At 37.9% G+C, this 18,831-nt stretch overlaps 1 protein-coding gene across 7 annotated transcripts in view; it reads left to right on the top strand.

Moving 5' to 3' along the window:
• Positions 1–18,140, top strand: part of ptprz1a (protein tyrosine phosphatase receptor type Z1a) — a 67,929-nt gene extending 49,789 nt beyond the window's left edge. For 4 of the 7 annotated variants that reach the window (XM_067435798.1, XM_067435804.1, XM_067435803.1 and 1 more), the window contains 18 exons: positions 403–547; positions 2,237–2,322; positions 3,395–3,480; positions 6,617–6,637; positions 6,779–6,875; positions 6,966–7,051; positions 7,378–7,512; positions 8,405–8,539; positions 9,821–9,984; positions 10,081–10,216; positions 10,401–10,547; positions 10,653–10,746; positions 11,903–11,976; positions 12,061–12,201; positions 12,623–12,775; positions 13,159–13,301; positions 14,771–14,906; positions 17,345–18,140. In XM_067435798.1, coding sequence (XP_067291899.1) covers positions 403–547; positions 2,237–2,322; positions 3,395–3,480; positions 6,617–6,637; positions 6,779–6,875; positions 6,966–7,051; positions 7,378–7,512; positions 8,405–8,539; positions 9,821–9,984; positions 10,081–10,216; positions 10,401–10,547; positions 10,653–10,746; positions 11,903–11,976; positions 12,061–12,201; positions 12,623–12,775; positions 13,159–13,301; positions 14,771–14,906; positions 17,345–17,488 — 2,123 coding nt within the window. In that variant the 3' untranslated portion in view covers positions 17,489–18,140. The remainder of the gene's footprint in view (positions 1–402; positions 548–2,236; positions 2,323–3,394; positions 3,481–6,616; positions 6,638–6,778; positions 6,876–6,965; positions 7,052–7,377; positions 7,513–8,404; positions 8,540–9,820; positions 9,985–10,080; positions 10,217–10,400; positions 10,548–10,652; positions 10,747–11,902; positions 11,977–12,060; positions 12,202–12,622; positions 12,776–13,158; positions 13,302–14,770; positions 14,907–17,344) is intronic. The other 3 variants (XM_067435799.1, XM_067435801.1, XM_067435800.1) reach the window with 3 other exon arrangements.
• Positions 18,141–18,831: the final 691 nt, after the last annotated feature.

Below are 18,831 nucleotides of genomic sequence, written 5' to 3'. Positions count from 1 at the left end.
TTTTTAAATACAAAATAGTACCTTCACATTTTTTTGTTGTCATTATTGACAACATTGATTGTACCATTGATTTAACATAGATAATCATTCATTGTTTAATCATGTGTATACAATTTTAAAATCAAAGCCATTTTTATTTTATTTATTGAAAGTATTACTCCGTCTTATGGCGTACTGGTTTGCAAATGATGTCACTTCAGTGCAGATTAACCTGAATTTGTGTTAAAATTTACATGAAGTGTGACTTCTATTTTACAAGGTGAGTTTGTTTTCAGTGTATATCCAAATTTTTAGTATTGTTCATTAGCCCCATGCACCAAATATGTTTGAGTCTGATAGGAATATCTAAATTATGATTACTGATAACGCTCTGATCTGAGGAGGATGTTTTTTGACCCATAGACGCCAATAACAGCAGTCATGAGTCACGGGTGGGCCTGGTGAGCAGCATTGAGCGGCAGAAGGCGGCTGTTGTTCCTCTGGCTGTGGTCTCCACCCTCACCTTCCTGGGTCTCATTTTTTTGATTGGCATTTTTATCTACTGGAGGTAAGCCTAATACATAACAGCATTTTCACAAAACAATTGCAGCATGTTGCAAGGAACAGTATGTGAACCGCTTGCAAAATTTAACTAAATAAGAGATATCAAACAAAAGGCCTGTTATTTTTTTATTTAGTACTGTCCTGAATAAGATATTTTAAATAAAAATATTTACATATATTCCTCAACACAAAAAACCCAGAAATTATTAAAATGACCCTATTCAAAAGTTTATGAACTATTGATTCTTAATACTGCGTCTCGTTCCCTGGATGATCCACAGGTTTTTTTTGTTGTTGTTGTGATGGTTGTTTCATTTTTACCATTTCTCGAGTCCCTTGTTTGTCCTGAGAAGTTAAACTGCCATGAATAAAGATGAATAAATGCCATGAATGAGACATGAATAAAGGCATTTAGGACATATGCTACCACATGAAGCACAATTTTAGGTTACCTAAGCAAGTAATTTTTTTCTTTCTTTTGTAAAATCTGTTTTGGCATTGGCCATGCATAGCTGACTCGGACAAGAATGGAAAACAAAAATACACTTCCTCTGAGACAGCTGCTTATGATTCCATTCCTTTCATGAATCATATTGTTACTAATCCATAATCATAACAATCGTCGATAAGGGGGAGCAGTGTGTCCCCATGAGAAGCGTGTTGTCTGTCTGTGATGGGGGTCTAATCTTGGGCACAGACCCAATCTCACACCCACCGGGCGAGGGACCACCTCAAAGGGAAGAAAGATAAACAATCCATGATGTGGCAATGGTCTTTGTGTGTGTGGTGTGAATTCTGGCCAGTTTCATACACACACAAAGCAATACAAATGCTCTATCCACACCAGGATGGAAGTCTCTAATCCTGTTTTCCTTCAGATATTCCCAACTGTGAAATAAGCAACTTTGGCAATCCCATCAAGAACATGTCTCCGATGTGTAAACAGTTTAGCGGCACAAGATTGTACATCTCTCATTCCGACATGCCTCTTGACCCTTTAACGTATTGCTCATGTTTGACTTTTTGTTGTTACACCGTGAAGATTGCGAGGAGATTAAATCGGTAATCTTGGAGCCGGTGATTAAATCTCCGATATGCTGATCTGTTGTTTGTGGGCCTACAGGGAACACATGCTGCCAGGCTGGAGAAAGAACCTCCACGTGATTATGTTCAACACGACCAAGTCATGTTCATGTCTTGTTAGTGCAGCCGTGGGTGGTTCAATCTCAGCAGAACATGGGCATGTACGACCGCTTGTCCATCTGTAGCTACATGGTGCTCATTTGGAGAGCAGACAGATGCGCACTTAATGGGACGTCTTGAAACGTTAGCGTTAAATCTGTGTCGCCCAGTGCTGTGGTCACTAATCCCTTCCAAGAAGTTAGGTTTTAGACAAAACGGCTTCCGGTTAAGGAAGGCCTCTGAGTGATCCTGTTAAAAACATGTTGTGGATTAGATTGAATATGGTTTTTGTGTTTATTTTTTGAGCTTGGAGTTCAGTCTCAAGCACATATGTGGATATAAGTCACAACAACACGCAAATAATCAAAGCTTGTGTGTGAGAACCATGTGTTTTTATTAACTTTGTGTGAAAGTCATTTGCGTAGTACATCCAAATTGACATGCTCTTCAGTCAACAGTATTTCTGCTACATAAAGTGCTGGTGTAGAAATAGTGTTTAATGCCGTTACAGGAAATGTTTTCAGACTGCTCATTTCTACATTGAAGACAGCACATCACCCAGGGTGATTTCCTCTTCGCCAATGCTGAGTCCTACTGGTAACACACACACATGCACACACTTTTTCATAATCATAACTGGGTACTAATAATATTTGGGTCAATAACGTGATTTTTTTTGTCTAATCTGTAATCTGTAAATTTAAAAAATGCAATTCATATACTTAAAAGGGATAGTTCTCATTTTTGGGTGAACTATACCTTTAATGACTTAGATGCGCCTCTTCTATGATAACCACGTTATACATTTATGAAGTAATAATAATATTTGTTGGGGAGAATAAAGTAAAAGTTATAAAAGTATTTTGGCCTAATATTTTATTATAGTTATTTACAATATAACAAATATATATATATAAAATGCTTGTAATATTTGACAAATTTGTCAAGTGGGGATGACCAACATGCTATAAAAATCGATATCATCATTGTGCAAATAGGCCCCTAAAAAGTCCCTTCAATAATTCCCATAAAATCATGATCATTGTCATATGGTGAAACTTCCCTTAGAGTCTCAGAAAAAAAGGTACAGTGCTGTCACTGGGGCGGTACCCTAAGGTACAAAAGTGAAAAGGTACATCTTTCTACCTTACTCACCCCTAAATGGTACATATTAGTAACTTAAAAGGTACATACTTTAAGAGTGCGTATTAGTACCTTAAAGGTACATAGTGGTACCTTTTGGGTTTTGTACTCTAGGCTACCGCTCCAGTGACAGCATTGTACCTTTTTTTCTGAGAGTGTATAAACCAATATTTATTATATAAATAATCACATTGAAAAATATATGTACAAATAGTTTTAGTATCAATTGGTTTATTTAAAATGTATTAAATAGTTTTATTAAAATTAATGCACTCAATTTATTTAAAGTGCATGGCAAATATAAAATTACCTTTAACTTGGTTAAACCATATGACATTTTTTTTTTTGGTTCCCATGAGGCAAAAATGACCAACATCCAAATTCACCCGACTATAAACAGGTTTCGCATTATTGTTAGCTAATAATATAATTTCTCTGACCAGTGTAAACCATAACTGTGTTCAAATAAAAGTCATAAATGCTTTTTAATGCTATTGTCATCAGCAACTGTATTTTGCCCTTCCAGGTGAACATGAACCCCAGTCAGCAAAGCAATTTGTAAAGCATGTGACTGAGCTTCACAACACCAACTCATTTTCCAGAGAGTTTGAGGTTCGTATCCCATCATCCCCCTCTCTTTTTTTTTGACACTTTTCAAGGGACAGCTGTGTCGTACGAGCCTTGATGTAGCACATCAACATGTCATTAAGGCATGTCTTATAAATGAATTGTTTGGTTCATTCAGGCACGATTATGCTTGCCGTGTCTATCCATTCATGCATGAGCGCAGGTTGTTGATAATGCATTCGAGTTATAATTAGGTCAGCAACGCGCTCGGCTCTAGATTCCAGTCAGGTGCACAAAAAGACCCAGTTACATCTTAATTAACATCAGTCAGTGTCAGATAGTACATTCTCACCATAACATTAATTTATTAACACTTGATTAGATCATTCAAAAATCAAGCAAGTTTTAATTGGACACAAACAAGGCAGTAAACATAATTATTATTTCTTGTCATAAGCGCTACCTGTGAAAAGTAATATTTTTCAAGTTTCCTTTTGAGAACTGTTACTTTTTGTGTCACGTTCAGGCTGAATTAAAGTTTATTCTCTACACACCCACTAGCGATAAGTGTTTTGTGGCAGGCTAAAACATACACGATGCACAACGCAAAATGTAGTTCAAATGCATGTTCTGTTCAATCATGACAGCAAGGCTTTGGATTCTGTCCATTTTGATTCATCATAAATCTGATCTAAAAGAAAAATAATTTCCTAAGTATACATTTGTATTTATAAATATTGAGGAAAAAGATTTGAAATACTTTTAAAAGGGTCAAGAAGTGCATGTTTCCTGGTGTATGATTATGTTAGTATGATTTTTACGTCAAAAAATGTCATTTTTCCTACCCTGATTTTAGCCTCTGATTTGAATTATCTGTTTAAAGTGGCGTGTCTGCTCAGAGATTCAATGTAAATGCCCACTGTTGTGATTGGCTGACATCTTTCCATATGAAATGGGTATTACATGTGGCAACTCTCAAAAACTTTTAGAACATTTGTACTCTTACAGGTCTCAAGGTTAACTCATCTGAGAACTTGTTTATTATATTATTAGATTTAAATCGTGGCATAAAATGTTGCAGTGATAAGCATTGTGGCTGATCACCGATATGTTGAGCTTTCTGTTTTTTTATGCCCAGTGATCTCATCATTGCAACTCAATTTCTGCACAACTAACATTGCAAACACAATGTAAATACGAGATCTGTTGGTTATTACAGGAGTTTGGCCAAGAGTCCAGAATTCAGTCACTGATAAACTCTCGCTGTTTGATCGACAGCTCCAGCGATTGTAAACAGAGCATTATTTAATAACTCCTTATTATAAATTACTCTCCATTTAAATACCAGATTATTTTCATCCTACTAAAGTCCCCTTCACACTGCGATTCCGGCAAATACACGGATAATGCGACCCGGCATTTGTTCCTGGGCCGCTAGATTTGGTCCATTGACACGGCCAGCGAAATACCGTAATATGTGCGCTTTCACACACAATGCTTAACGGTCCCGGGTCGAGTTGACACGTGACATCCTGATGTGACGTATAATGGCGAGCGATCTCAGCTTCAGCGCGGATAGTAAGGAGCTCCGTGGTCTCGACTTATGTCCAGTTTGGGCACGTTTCTGCTTGTTTAGTTTTAGTTTCTTTTGTATACGAACACTCTCTGCGTTTAAAACACCGACTAGCTCTTCTGGCACTGCAGGGTTGTATTATTAAAAAAACAAGCTCTAGGAGTCGCACGATAACTACGTACACGTTGCGGCATTAGTTTCGGCTTTTGTTCACACAGCACTCGAACCCCGCAATGTTACTAGGTTCCCGACCCGGGTTCAATTCGGTAATCAATTCCGGGACGTGGTTGCTTTCACACAGAAGGCGACCCGGCAATGTTCCGGGAATATTGCGGGTCCGACGTGCAGTGTGAAAGGGGCTTAAGAGAATCGATGTGAAGTGGACGGTTTAGTCACTGGTTTGATTTACTGACACAGACAAAGAACATCTGACCGTACATGAATCATTACATTTCAGAAATCACTGGTCACAGATCAGGCATTAAGATAACACGGTTACTTACATGTTTGTGGAATTACTGTCGAGTCTGTATTGTAAAAGTCTGTTTGCAAAGACTACGTTGAAATTGCCATTGATTTATACCGACTGTGGACATTCAGTCCACAGTGAAATGTATCGAATACAAACAAATAATGCTCAACTGAAACGTTCACATTGTTGAAAATAAATAACCACATTCCTAGCATTAGGATCTTTTGGAAGGTAATGCTGTTTTTAGAACTAAAAACAACAGTACCTTCCAAAAGATCCAGAGAAAAGTGTACTCTCACTAACATGCCAGTGGGCGGGGCCAAAGTTGCAATTATGATTTAGGCATTGCTTTTCTTCTTCAGAGGCGGTCTTTCACCTATGTTTTATAGATAGGAACATTCCACAATGAGTTTTTCTCTGGCCTTGGTTACAATAAAAGCTGTTTTTGGATTAATAAGTAACTTGTAGGATATTCCTATTCTACAAGTTACTTGTTGCTACAGGGATTTCTGGTAGCTCAACCAGTAGAGCATGGCGCTAGCAACACCAAGGTCATGGGTTCGATTCCCAGGGAAAGCAAGAACCGACAAGAATGTAAAAATGTGTACCTTGAATACAATGCAAGTCACTATGGATAAAAGTGTGCCAAATGCATAAATGTAAATCTTATAGTATGATGACCTCTTATATGGTAGAGGTTCAAGGAAAATTTGATTCCTCAATTATTGACCCCTTTAAGAAATGTAGGATTTTTCTGCCTCACAAAACAATCTACTTGTAACTTCTTGTAATTGCAACTTTATATCTCACAATTGCTATTTCTCATAATTTCAACATTGTCTCCCAATTATGACTTTTTTTTTCTTACAGTATGTCTTTATTTCTTGTAATTACTCATTTCTATCTCAATCACAGATTTATATCATAATTGAGACTTTATTTCTTATTTAGTTGTTTCGCTCTGTTGACCAATCAGCTTCCAGAACTGGAATTTGTAGGCAATTAGCATAATTCAAATGAACAGAATCCAACCCAGTCTGTCAGTGCTTTTGCTCTATGCTGTGTTTTGTTTTATTTATTAATGGTGCTTAGTTTATTGTATTTCATTGCTTTTTGCATTCTCATCCCTTCATTAGATATTGAAAGAGTATTTTGAGGTAAGCAACATCTCCTTTTAATTTGTTTGCTTTTGATAGCTTTAGCATGTATTCGTGATGCTCACTTGTTATCAAAAGGCTGTGTTTTTGGTGTTTGGTTACGGCAGACTGTTGGAATAGAGGATTGTTTGTGTTTTTTAGGAAGTTCAGACATGCACCGTGGACCTTGGAACAACTACAGACTGTTCCAACCATCCGGACAATAAGAACAAGAACAGATACGTCAACATTTTAGCCTGTGAGAACCACTGTCACCATATATAAGCATTAGACGCACGTTTCTGTATTGACTGATATAAAATGGCATATCTTGGATTACATCCTTTAGATGACCACAGCAGAGTGCGACTCGCACCCCTGACCGACAAAGATGGAAGAAGCGGAGGGGACTATATTAACGCCAACTACGTGGATGTAAGAGATGTTACTTAGCTCAGAAGTGTTGCCATGCAGGCAAAACATGAGGATTTTATCATCATTTAATAGGTGAAGCATGCTTACCTCCAAGTGTGGCTGTGTAAGTGTAGATATGATTAAAACAGCAGATATAAAACACTTCAAAAGCACTGCTGATTTACTATTGATTTCATCTTAGAAAGTCAGGCGTGGTGGCCTTGAGTGTGAGAAAATATTTGCAGCCCCTATTTGTAAGATTGTGTCACCTGAGATGTTCTTTGAAAGTTTAAACCACTTGCTAAGAATGCTAGCTTTATTTGTCTCTTCTTTTTCCTTCACACAAGGGTTTTAACAAACAGAGAGCCTACATTGCAGCACAAGGGCCCTTGAAGTCCAGCACGCCGGATTTCTGGCGGATGGTGTGGGAGCAGAATGTGGGAGTGATTGTTATGATCACAAACCTAGTGGAGAAAGGAAGGGTGAGTTATTTTTATTAAAGTCTACCTAAAAGCATAGGTAAAGCATTGATTAACATTGTTGTATGGCTTCAGAAGATTTGGAATATCTCGTAGACACGTTTTATGGTGAATAATGGGGCTTGACAACCCCAGTTTCCATTCACTTTCATTGCGTAGAAAATATAGTAGTGGCCAAAAGTGATGATGGGCTTAGGAAATTGACATCTTTAGCCTTTAATCAAATATTTTTAGAATGTTTTTTTTTTTAAGATTTTGTAAGTATATTGGGTAGTTTTGGATGGAGTCAATTGTTTTATTTGTGATAATGCAATAAAAGATGTGCAATTGTGCAGACATAATTTCTTGCTTTGACAGCTTGGGCAAAAATGATGAACACATGCAACTAGAGAGAATCAACTAAATATTAATAACTGATTATGTTGTAGTGAATTTATACTTTATTACTTTTTTTGTTGTTGCATAAAACCTGTAGTAAAATAACCAGCAGCTGTAGATTTTTTGTGTGCAAAATAATTTTGTCAGATATATAAATCAGTCACTGTTCAGTGTTTTGTTCTTTTGTTATTGAAAGAAAATATATTTTTCTCATAACCTGCTGTTTTTCAGTTGAAAACTAAAACTTTTATGGGTTTTGAACAAGGTGAGAAAGTGACAGAATTTATATTCACTGTAAAGAAAAAAAGTAGTTTCAACTTAGCCTTCATGCTGCCTTAATTTTAAGATTAGTCAACTTTTAATGTGAAGTTGTACTTAGTGAGAACTTGTATATTTGAGTTGACGAAAGCAGCATGAACACACTTTTTTTTTAAGTTGAAACAACTTTGTTACAGTGTTGATGGAAATATGATGTAAATAGACATTCATATTGAACCAATTTTTGTCCATTTCTCAGAGGAAGTGTGACCAATACTGGCCTCTGGAGAACCAGGAAGAGTATGGCTGTTTTTTGGTTACTGTAAAGAGCACAAAAGTCCTCGCGTACTACACCCAGAGAACCTTTACCATCAGAAATACCAGCATTAAGAAGGTATCAAGCAGCAATACACACTATCTCAACACCATATTGGTAATAAGTCGATCTTAGAGATTTTTTGAGTTATTTGTATCAGTCGATATTTTATATTTATTGTTTATGCTCATTTACACTATTTTTACATTTAGATTGGCTTTCTCATCATCTAAAGTAACACTGTTCACTTTAATTGTTAGCAAATCTCAAAATTAATATCATTTTCATATTGTACATCAAATAGTTTTGACTACATTCCCTTTAGCATTAAAAATGGCTGTTACTATTTTTTTGTTGTATTTAATTATAATGTATTAAAATGTATTTATATCATTGAGATATATCATTATAGTTTTAATTTTTAAATAGATTTTGTGTTCAAAAATATCAGTTTTTATTTTAATTTCAGTTAAACTTTTTCATTTTATTTTAAACTAAATAAAATTGGTAAATGTTGTCTTGGCAAGTAGCTAAAATAATTTTTTTTTTGTGTATTTTATTAATTATTTATTGTTTATTATTTAACATTTATTTCAAGTAATACAATTTGTTTATGGTTTTAGTTTGTTATAACAACAACCCTGGTTTAGAGTTTTAGTATTATTAATATTAAATAATTTAATGTTATTGATTAAAGGTCCCATTCTTCGCGTGTTTTCGAAGCTTTGATTATGTTTACAGTGTGCAATATAACATGAGTTCATGTTTCGCGTGTAAAAAAACAGTATTTTTCACACAATTGACTTATCTGTACAGCGCTGTTTTCTCTGTCCTAAAAACGGCCTGATGATTTCCTTGTTCTATGAAGTCCCTCCTTCAGAAACACGTAACGAGTTCTGATTGGGCCAGCGCGTCCCGTGTTGTGATTGGACAGCAGCTTAGCGCACTTTGCCAGGAAAGGTCCCGCCTCTTACCATAACTGGGAGATGCAAGCACTGAATGCGTGTTCTTGTGGGCGGAGGGTTAGTCAACAAACGGTTCTAGTGACGTCATTACATCCCTGCACTTCCTGCTGTAGTCCAAACCGGCCGTTCACTGTAGGCTTTGAAAGGGAACTTCTGTTAAATAAAATATCTCGCTTGGCATTGAACTTTGAGCTTTATAATTTTACAGGTATTATTTATGCTCCAACAGCAACATTACACACTAACTAAAGTTTGAAAGATGGAATCATGAAAAACGGGACCTTTAATAAGTTGTTGAATTGTTATTTTAACATTTACCAAAAAGTTTTTGTTTAAAGGTTGAGTTTTGAATTTAAACATTACGTGTGTGTATATGCCGTTTTGATTTCTTCAGGGTTCTCAGAAAGGTCGTAGTAATGAGAGGACGGTAACACACTTCCACTACACACAGTGGCCAGACATGGGTGTACCTGAGTATGTCCTACCTGTGCTTTCATTCGTCTACAAGTCCTCTAGAGCCAAAACAGATGACATGGGTCCAATGATTGTACACTGCAGGTGGGCTACAGGACATTCTTTAAATGTAGCAAGTGTCATATGGTATATTTCACATTTCTGATGTGTGTCTGATTGTGTGTGTGTGTGCGTGCTTAGTGCTGGTGTGGGCCGAACAGGGACCTACGTAGTGTTGGACAGCATGTTAAAACAGATTAAAGAGCAGGGGACAGTCAATATCATGGGCTTCCTCAAACACATTCGTACACAACGGAACTATCTAGTTCAAACGGAGGTGAGTAAACAGAAATTAAAATCTCATTCTGGTAAACATAACTTCATAGTACTCTATAAATATATCACAAAGAAAAATGTGCATTTACTGTTAAATCAATTCTTAGTGTTACTGAGTATCTTTTGATCCAAATTTTGACAATCGAGTGCCCTTCTGAAGATAATTTGGTCTGGGACACTTACAGGAGCAGTACATCTTTACCCATGATGCTCTAGTTGAGGCCATTTTGAGTCAAGAGACGGAGGTTCCATCAAGCCATATTCATCAGTATGTTAACAACCTCCTGACCCCAGGGGCCTCCTGCAAGACACGCCTGGAAAAGCAGTTTAAAGTATGTGTACTCTTAGTTTTTAAGTGATTTCTGAAGAGCACAGCTGGAAGATGAATTGTAGTGGAATAATATAACTTCTACATGACAATGACTTTGTGATTGCAGCTGGTGTGCCAGTCGAATGCCAAACAGAACGATTACACCAGCGCCCTGAATGACTGCAACAGAACCAAGAACAGAAGCTGCTCTCTGATTCCTGGTGTGTTCACAACACTACTGTATTTATTGCTATTCAATATTTTATGAAAGATAGATAGATAGATAGATAGATAGATAGATAGATAGATAGACAGATAGACAGACAGACAGACAGACAGACAGACAGACAGACAGACAGACAGACAAATGGATGGATATATAGACAGAGATGACCGACAGACAGATGGATAGACAGACAGACAGAAATATAGATGACATACAGATGGATAGACAGATAGATGACAGACGGATAGATAGACAGACAGACAAATGACAGACAGACATAGACAGAACTGTATATGACAGACAGATAGATAGACAGACAGACATACAGATAGATGAAAGACAGATGGATAGACAGTCAGACAAATAGAAAGACTGACGGATAGATGACAGACAGACAGATAGAAAGATTGACAGATAGATGACAGACAGATGACAGACTGATGGATAGACAGATAGATAGATGACAGATGGATAGACATATAGACAGAGAAATAGATGACAGGCAGACAGATAGACAGAAATATAGATGACAGATAGATAGACAGATAGATGCCAGGCAGATAGAGAGACAGATAAATTATGACAGATAGACAGACAGGCATTCAAGTAGACAGACAGACAGACAGATGGATGGATGGATAGATGGACAGAGAGGTATACAGATAGACAGACGACAGACAGACAGATAGACTGACTGACAGTTATACAGACAGGTATACAGACGACAGACAGACGGATAGACAGACAGATGACTTAAATAAAAATGACTTAAATAAATGTAATAAATAACTTTAGAGCCATGACTGAAGTAGAACAAATAATGTGGTATCAAATGTTCTAATTTGTTACACTGTTTATTTAAGTTTAATTTATGTTGTAATATTTTCTTCTATTATTATCTGTATTATTATTTATGTTCATATCTATTATTTATGTTAATATATTCCTCGCTTTGGCAATATTGTATTTACCTTCATGCCAATAAAGCAATCCTGAATTTGATGACAGACAGACAGACAGACAGACGGATGGATAGACCGAAAGTGACAGACGGATGGATAGACTGAGAGTGACAGACGGATGGATGGTTGGATGAATGCATGAATGGACAGATATTTAGTTCCATACAGTGACTGTTGTGTGTTTTGCAGTGGAGAAATCCAGAGTGTGTTTGTCCACTTCAGCAGGAGAGACGTCAGACTACATCAATGCCTCGTATGTCATGGTGAGACGTTCAGTGTTTCTAAAGTCACTTCTCTCTAGCTGATTATTCAGATTCATAATAAAACTCGTTCATGCCATATATCAGGGCTATCGGCAGAGCAAAGAGTTCATCATTACCCAGAATCCTTTACCCAGCACAGTGAAGGACTTGTGGAGGATGGTGTGGGATCATAATGCCCAGGTTATTGTGTCATTGCCGGATACGAGAAGCACGGTCAGTACTACGGTAAACATCATTACAGTATGTATCGCAAACTGCATTATGACATCACTCAGGCTGCACGATTAATACAACTGCTTGATGCTGGTTTAATGTTTGAAAATGAAGAAATAAAGAAAGTCCTAAATATTAGTATTGTAATTTTACAGTTATGTTACAATTATATATATATATATATATATATATATTTTTTTTTTTTCTTAAATACTTTATTTTTAGTATTAATATTCAATATTTTACAAACCTGGATTTTTCTTTTATCAGAGAAATTGCTATACATTTTTTTTTCCAAAGTTGTGCAGCCCAAGTGTCACACCTGGGTTTCCTGTTGATCAGATTGAAACAGATTGTCCTTTCATTCATCTCTCATAATCATCATTTGTTCTCTCTCTCCCTCCCTTTGCCATTTTCTTTATTCCATTCCCAGACAGAAGACAGCGAGCCAATCATATTCTGGCCCACAAGAGATCAGCCAATCAGCTACGAGACCTTCTCTGTATCATTAAGAGGAGAGGGTCGCGTGTGCCTGTCCAATGAAGACTTGTTGATAGTGCAGGATTACATCTTAGAAGCGACACAGGTAATGCAAGCCAATCAGATTTACCAGCTGACATTAGCAACCGAAAGAGGATCAGAGATTTTACCCATCATACAAAAGCTGTGCTAATCGATTCAGAAACATGTAAATGAGCGATTCCTGTGCATCATTTCTCCAAAACCATTCAAAAACACAAACGCAGACATCTGTTTTGAAGATCGCAGCTGGCGCCTGCCGTACGATTGCGGGAAATATTAGGAGGAGCAAATGGCCGCTGACGAAAGCGAGAACAGAGTCTGTTAAACAACACATCTGCTGCTTTTCACACACTTGCCATTAAACCATCTGTATCTGCTGAATCACACACAGACCTGATCATAAACACGCACACATGTTTAATTGATCCGTTTTCTCGCTCTTTTCAGGATGATTTTGTTCTGGAAGTGAAGCATTACCGGACGCCACGCTGGCCCAACCCAGATAGTCCTATCAGTAACGTCTTTGAGCTGATCAACATCATCCAAAAAGAGTCCGGCTCCAAAGATGGACCCATGGTCGTGCACGATGAGTGAGTTGCTTCTTGGCCCTGAAGGAGATGCACACTGCGTCTTGGAAACGACACGTTATGTCTGTTCCAGAAGCTAGTGGGCCGCCTCACTGTCTGCTGTCTGGAAAGATTAGCTTAGACCTGCATGCATTTCCAGGCTGGTTTATGATGGTCGAGATATTTGACCAGCTGTTAAGCAGTAATATTAGTAAGCATTTAGTAAAAAAAATAATTCGCTTTTTATTCCGTAATTGTGCTAAAGCCAAAATAATTCAATCTTATGTTAGATTTGATGCGTTGGTTTGAAAACGGGTTTAAAAGTGAAAACAATATCGTCATCAATTCTGTGTAAACTTTCTGTGTAAATGGTGACGGTGACATCATGCACATGCATATTACGTGTTCAGTCTATAGAGGGTATGCGCGTGACGTCAACGTCAGTCGCTGCGGTTACGCCCACTGAGTGGCAAAAAACGGTTTTCAGTGTAAATGCCACGAAAAAGACAAAATGCATCTAAAACGGGAAAGAGCTTTGCAATTGAAGGTACCAATAGATTTGACAAGAGATCCGAGTTATATTTTTACAAACTGCCAAAAGCTACAGAAAAGAGAAGCAAATGGATCGCTGCAATTCACAGAAACAACTGAACTCCAAACAGCGAAATGTGGATTAGCAGTAATCATGTTCTAACATGTTGAATTTTGGGTTAAATTCATACACGATATTGTACTGCTATACTGTATTGACAACTTATATTCTGCATAATTGGATGACGAACACTGAACGATATAACACTGATATAATCGATCAGCCATATTCAGACAAACTTATCTGTATTTATATAAAGCGTTCACAGGCAAATTTGCTTCATGTAGTTTCCCGGCGTCAAGGCACATACAAGTCACTTATGTCAGGAAATTACGATACCTGACAGCATGTCAATATCCATGGATCACTGGATCTTAAGTTGTAAGGAACATTATATCGAGTCTAACCAGTTACCCCTACTAAATCTAGTCAAAGGGAGGATGGGTGTATCGATATGAAGTAATCATATTCAAATGCAATAGCAAATGCAGTTTTATTTTAATAACTATTAAAATATTTTTTTTGTTACTATTGGCATTTATTATTTTAAGATTTTTTTATACAAAACTTCTTTGTAGCTCACTGGAAGTCCCTGGAAAAACCCTTGCTTTAAATTTAATTAAAATATTGACTAAAATATACTAGTGCATTTAACCATTGATATTTCAAGGTAATATGCGTATATATTGCCTGAAATGTGGTGTTGGATTGCATTCATTCTTGATAGATTCATGCAGTGCTTGTTTACTAGCAGACAGCAAGTCAGGAGCATGTCTATGATGCCTGAAAATGCTGTGTAGGTTGGCGGTTCGCTAGGATTATAAACTGAACATGCCTTCTCATCAATTTGTTTCATAATGTCTGTGTTGATTTGTGCTGTATGTTGCCTGTGTATCTGCAGACATGGCGGTGTGACTGCGGGAACGTTCTGTGCGCTGTCCACACTCCTGCAGCAGCTTGAGGCCGAGAGCGTGGTGGATGTCTACATGGTGGCCAAGATGATCAACCTCATGAGGCCTGGAGTCTTCACTGACATTGTGAGGGTTCCTCTGGCTGCTTTTATTCAATAGAGCTCATAACAAAACCAAGCACTCAAAAAACACCAAGCACTAATTATATATACAAGTCCTTCTCAAAAATTGTGCATATTGTGATAAAGTTCATTATTTTTCATAATGTAATGATAAAAATTAAGCTTTCATATATTTTAGATTCATTGCACACCAACTGAAATATGTCAGGTCTTTTATTGTTTTAATACTGATGATTTTGGCATACAGCTCATGAAAACCCAAAATTCCCATCTCAAAAAATAGCATATTTCATCCGACCAATAAAAGAAAAGTGTTTTTAATACAAATAAAAGTCAACCTTCAAATAATTATGTTCAGTTATGCACTCAATACTTGGTCGGGAATCCTTTTGCAGAAATGACTGCTCAATGCGGTGTGGCATGGAGGCGATCAGCCTGTGGCACTGCTGAGGTGTTATGGAGGCCCAGCATGCTTCGATAGCGGCCTTAAGCTCATCCAGAGTGTTGGGTCTTGCGTCTCTTAACTTTCTCTTCACAATATCCCACAGATTCTCTATGGGGTTCAGGTCAGGAGAGTTGGCAGGCCAATTGAGCACAGTAATCCCATGGTCAGTAAACCATTTACCAGTGGTTTTGGCACTGTGAGCAGGTGTCAGGTCGTGCTGAAAAACCAAATCTTCATCTCCATAAAGCTTTTCAGCAGATGGAAGCATGAAGTGCTCCAAAATCTCCTGATAGCTAGCTGCATTGACCCTGCCCTTGATAAAACACAGTGGAGAAACACCAGCAGCTGACATGGCACCCCAGACCATCACTGACTGTGGGTACTTGACACTGGACTTCAGGCATTTTGACATTTCCTTCTCCCCAGTCTTCCTCCAGACTCTGGCACCTTGATTTCCGAATGACATGCAAAATTTGCTTTCATCTGAAAAAAGTACTTTGGACCACTGAGCAACAGTCCAGTGCTGCTTCTCTGTAGCCCAAAAGTGGCTTGACCTGGGGAATGCGGCACCTGTAGCCCATTTCCTGCACACGCCTGTGCACAGTGGCTCTGGATGTTTCTACTCCAGACTCAGTCCACTGCTTCCGCAGGTCCCCCAAGGTCTGGAATCGGTCCTTCTCCACAATCTTCCTCAGGGTCCGGTCACCTCTTCTCGTTGTGCAGTGTTTTTTGCCACACTTTTTCCTTCCCACTGAGGTGCCTTGATACAGCACTCTGGGAGCAGCCTATTCGTTCAGACATTTCTTTCTGTGTCTTACCCTCTCGCTTGAGGGTGTCAATGATGGCCTTCTGGACAGGGTCGGGTCGGCAGTCTTACCCATGATTGCGGTTTTGAGTAATGAACCAGGCTGGGAGTTTTTAAAAGCCTCATAAAAGCCTTATATACATACATACATATTTTTTTTTTTTTTGTGGAATGCACATCTAGGGCATGAAGCTCCCGTTCCACCAAAGATGCTCTATTGGGTTGAGATCTGGTGACTGTGGGAGCCATTTTAGTACAGTGAACTCATTGTCATGTTAAAGAAACCAATTTGAAATGATTTGAGGTTTGTGACAGGGTGCATTATCCTGCTGGAAGTACCCATCAGAGGATGGGTACATGGTGGTCATAAAGGGATGGACATGGTCAGAAACAATGCTCAGGTAGGCCGTGGCATTTAAATAATGCCCAATTGGCACTAAGGGGCCTAAAGTGTGCCAAGAAAACATCCCCCACACCATTACACCACCACCCCAAGGCCAGATGGATCCATGTTCTCATTCTGTTTATGCCAAATTCTGAATCTACCATCTGAATGTCTTAACAGAAATCGAGACTCATCAAACTAGGCAACATTTTTCTCTTCTGCTGTTGTAGCCCATCCACCTCAAGGTTGTGTGTTGTGGCTTCACAAATGCTTTGCTGCATACCTTAGATGTAACGGGTGGTTATTTCAGTCAAAGTTGCTCTTGTCAGCTTGAATCAGTCGGCCCATTCAACCAACCATGTGATTGGTTGATTAGATAATTGCATTGAGAATTTGAACAGGCGTGTGTATTAAATATAAATACATAAATTATTGTATTGGGTTATAGAACTTGTATAAACACAAAGCATCAACAACAAATAGTTACACTACATAAATCTTCAAATATAAGCAAGCTCATGCATGCATAGTATGCTCAAATATTACAATTCGGATATAGCATTTTTTTCTCCCTCTTTACATAAGTAAATAAATGTATTAAATAACTTTTGGCATTTAGACATTTTAAGGAAATGCAGCAACTTTATTTTATTTTTTGCATATATGTAGTTGGCAGCAGTGACGATAAGGAAAAAAAGTCCTGCCCCGAGGTGGAATTAACTCAAATCCACAAGGGGAAATTGAATATTTGAAGTGGTATATTGTGGTCAAACTACCAACATGTTCTTGTTTTTTTGGGATGGATAGGATCAGTATCAGTTCCTCTACAAAGCCATCCTGAGTTTGGTCAGCACCCAAGAAGACGAGCGAGCGCTTCAGTCCTCTGACAACAACGGCACAGTCCCAGGAGGCGTCCCGAGTGCGGCCGAGAGTCTGGAATCCTTGGTGTAACCATAGTGATGAGCCGCCACAGGAAAAAGACTTGTTTTTTTCCCCTATCAAAGAATGCTCTTGTTTTCCCCCGGTCCCTCTCTGAACTGATAGCACTCTGCTGGATGCAGTGCTGTTGTTAAATGTGTGCCTTTGTACACTCCACGTTTTTATTAATTGTTTTTCTCTTAAACTGCCACCTTGTGCTAATGTCTTACGTACTAATGTCTTCTCATAGAGTCTCGTATTTATTTGCTTAAAAGCTTGTTTAAAGGGAAAACAACTTTTTATTTTATTTTAATAAGACTTTTTTATTAGTCTATCTTTTGTAGTAGAATTTCAGCCACTGTTTTTCATACAAATATACAAAGAAAGTGGCAAAATCAGTCATGGAGAAGGGCAGGAAATAATATTCTAATGTGTAAATAATATTACCGCAACCACGTCGATGGACCAAATTTCTATTTATGTCTAGAATTTTATATTTGAGGCACTAGTGCTTTACGAGGCATGGCCATGTTTTAATAATGTAGTCACATTTGAAATGGTGTTTTAATATTTCTGGTATCTCACTGTTTTGTTACTGACGTAAGATGAAGCATTGCATACTGACACTGTTTAGCTGTACGAGATGTTTTGTCTGTTTGTAGGATTAAATGAAACGAGGATGTAACGCGAGGAGACTGGGCTGTTCATGCTGGATATTTTGTGTGCTTAGAAATGCATTAGCTTTATCTTTACAGGAATATTTCATGTTTAATAGTGTTGATTTACCACAAATTAGTTTTAATGACCCTTATTAAACAAACAAAACTGGGTTAGAGTGAGACACAATGAAATGGAGCCAATTTGTAAACCTTAAAATACTTGGTTTCAATGGTACCGCCACGAAAACACGATTTTAGTATGAAAAATATTTCTAATCTTTGTAAAGTTATATTCAATATAAAATGATGTTTGCGTACGCTTCAACTATCGGCATTGATAGTTAAAAAATGCCCCTTTCACTTCATTTTAAATGGATCGTTGTATTTGTTAAAAAACTTGACTTCCCTTGTTTTTGAACTGAAACTAGAATAATGATTTCACATAATATTGGGCATTTTTGGTACCAGTGGAGCAAGATTTTTAAAGTCGCCACACTATTCTTCATCCTTCTGATTTTCATCTGCCCTCGGGACAGACTCGTGTTGATTACAGTCTCCAGACAGCAGCCGCTTGGCTCGTGTGAGCTGTTAATTTTCAACTTGCTTTTCTTGTTACCTCGGCATCCTGATTGGCAAACCAACCAAGAAGGTCAAAACAACAGTCCTTCGGTCTTCTCCATCTGCCTCAGGAGGTCAGAACAAGAGAACAAAGGCAGG

This window comes from Pseudorasbora parva, chromosome 25, assembly GCF_024679245.1.
Source record: "Pseudorasbora parva isolate DD20220531a chromosome 25, ASM2467924v1, whole genome shotgun sequence".
Classification (NCBI taxonomy): Eukaryota; Metazoa; Chordata; class Actinopteri; order Cypriniformes; family Gobionidae; genus Pseudorasbora; species Pseudorasbora parva.
The sequence above is the reverse complement of the archived record's forward strand: the minus strand, read 5'-3'. Positions and strand labels throughout refer to the sequence as shown.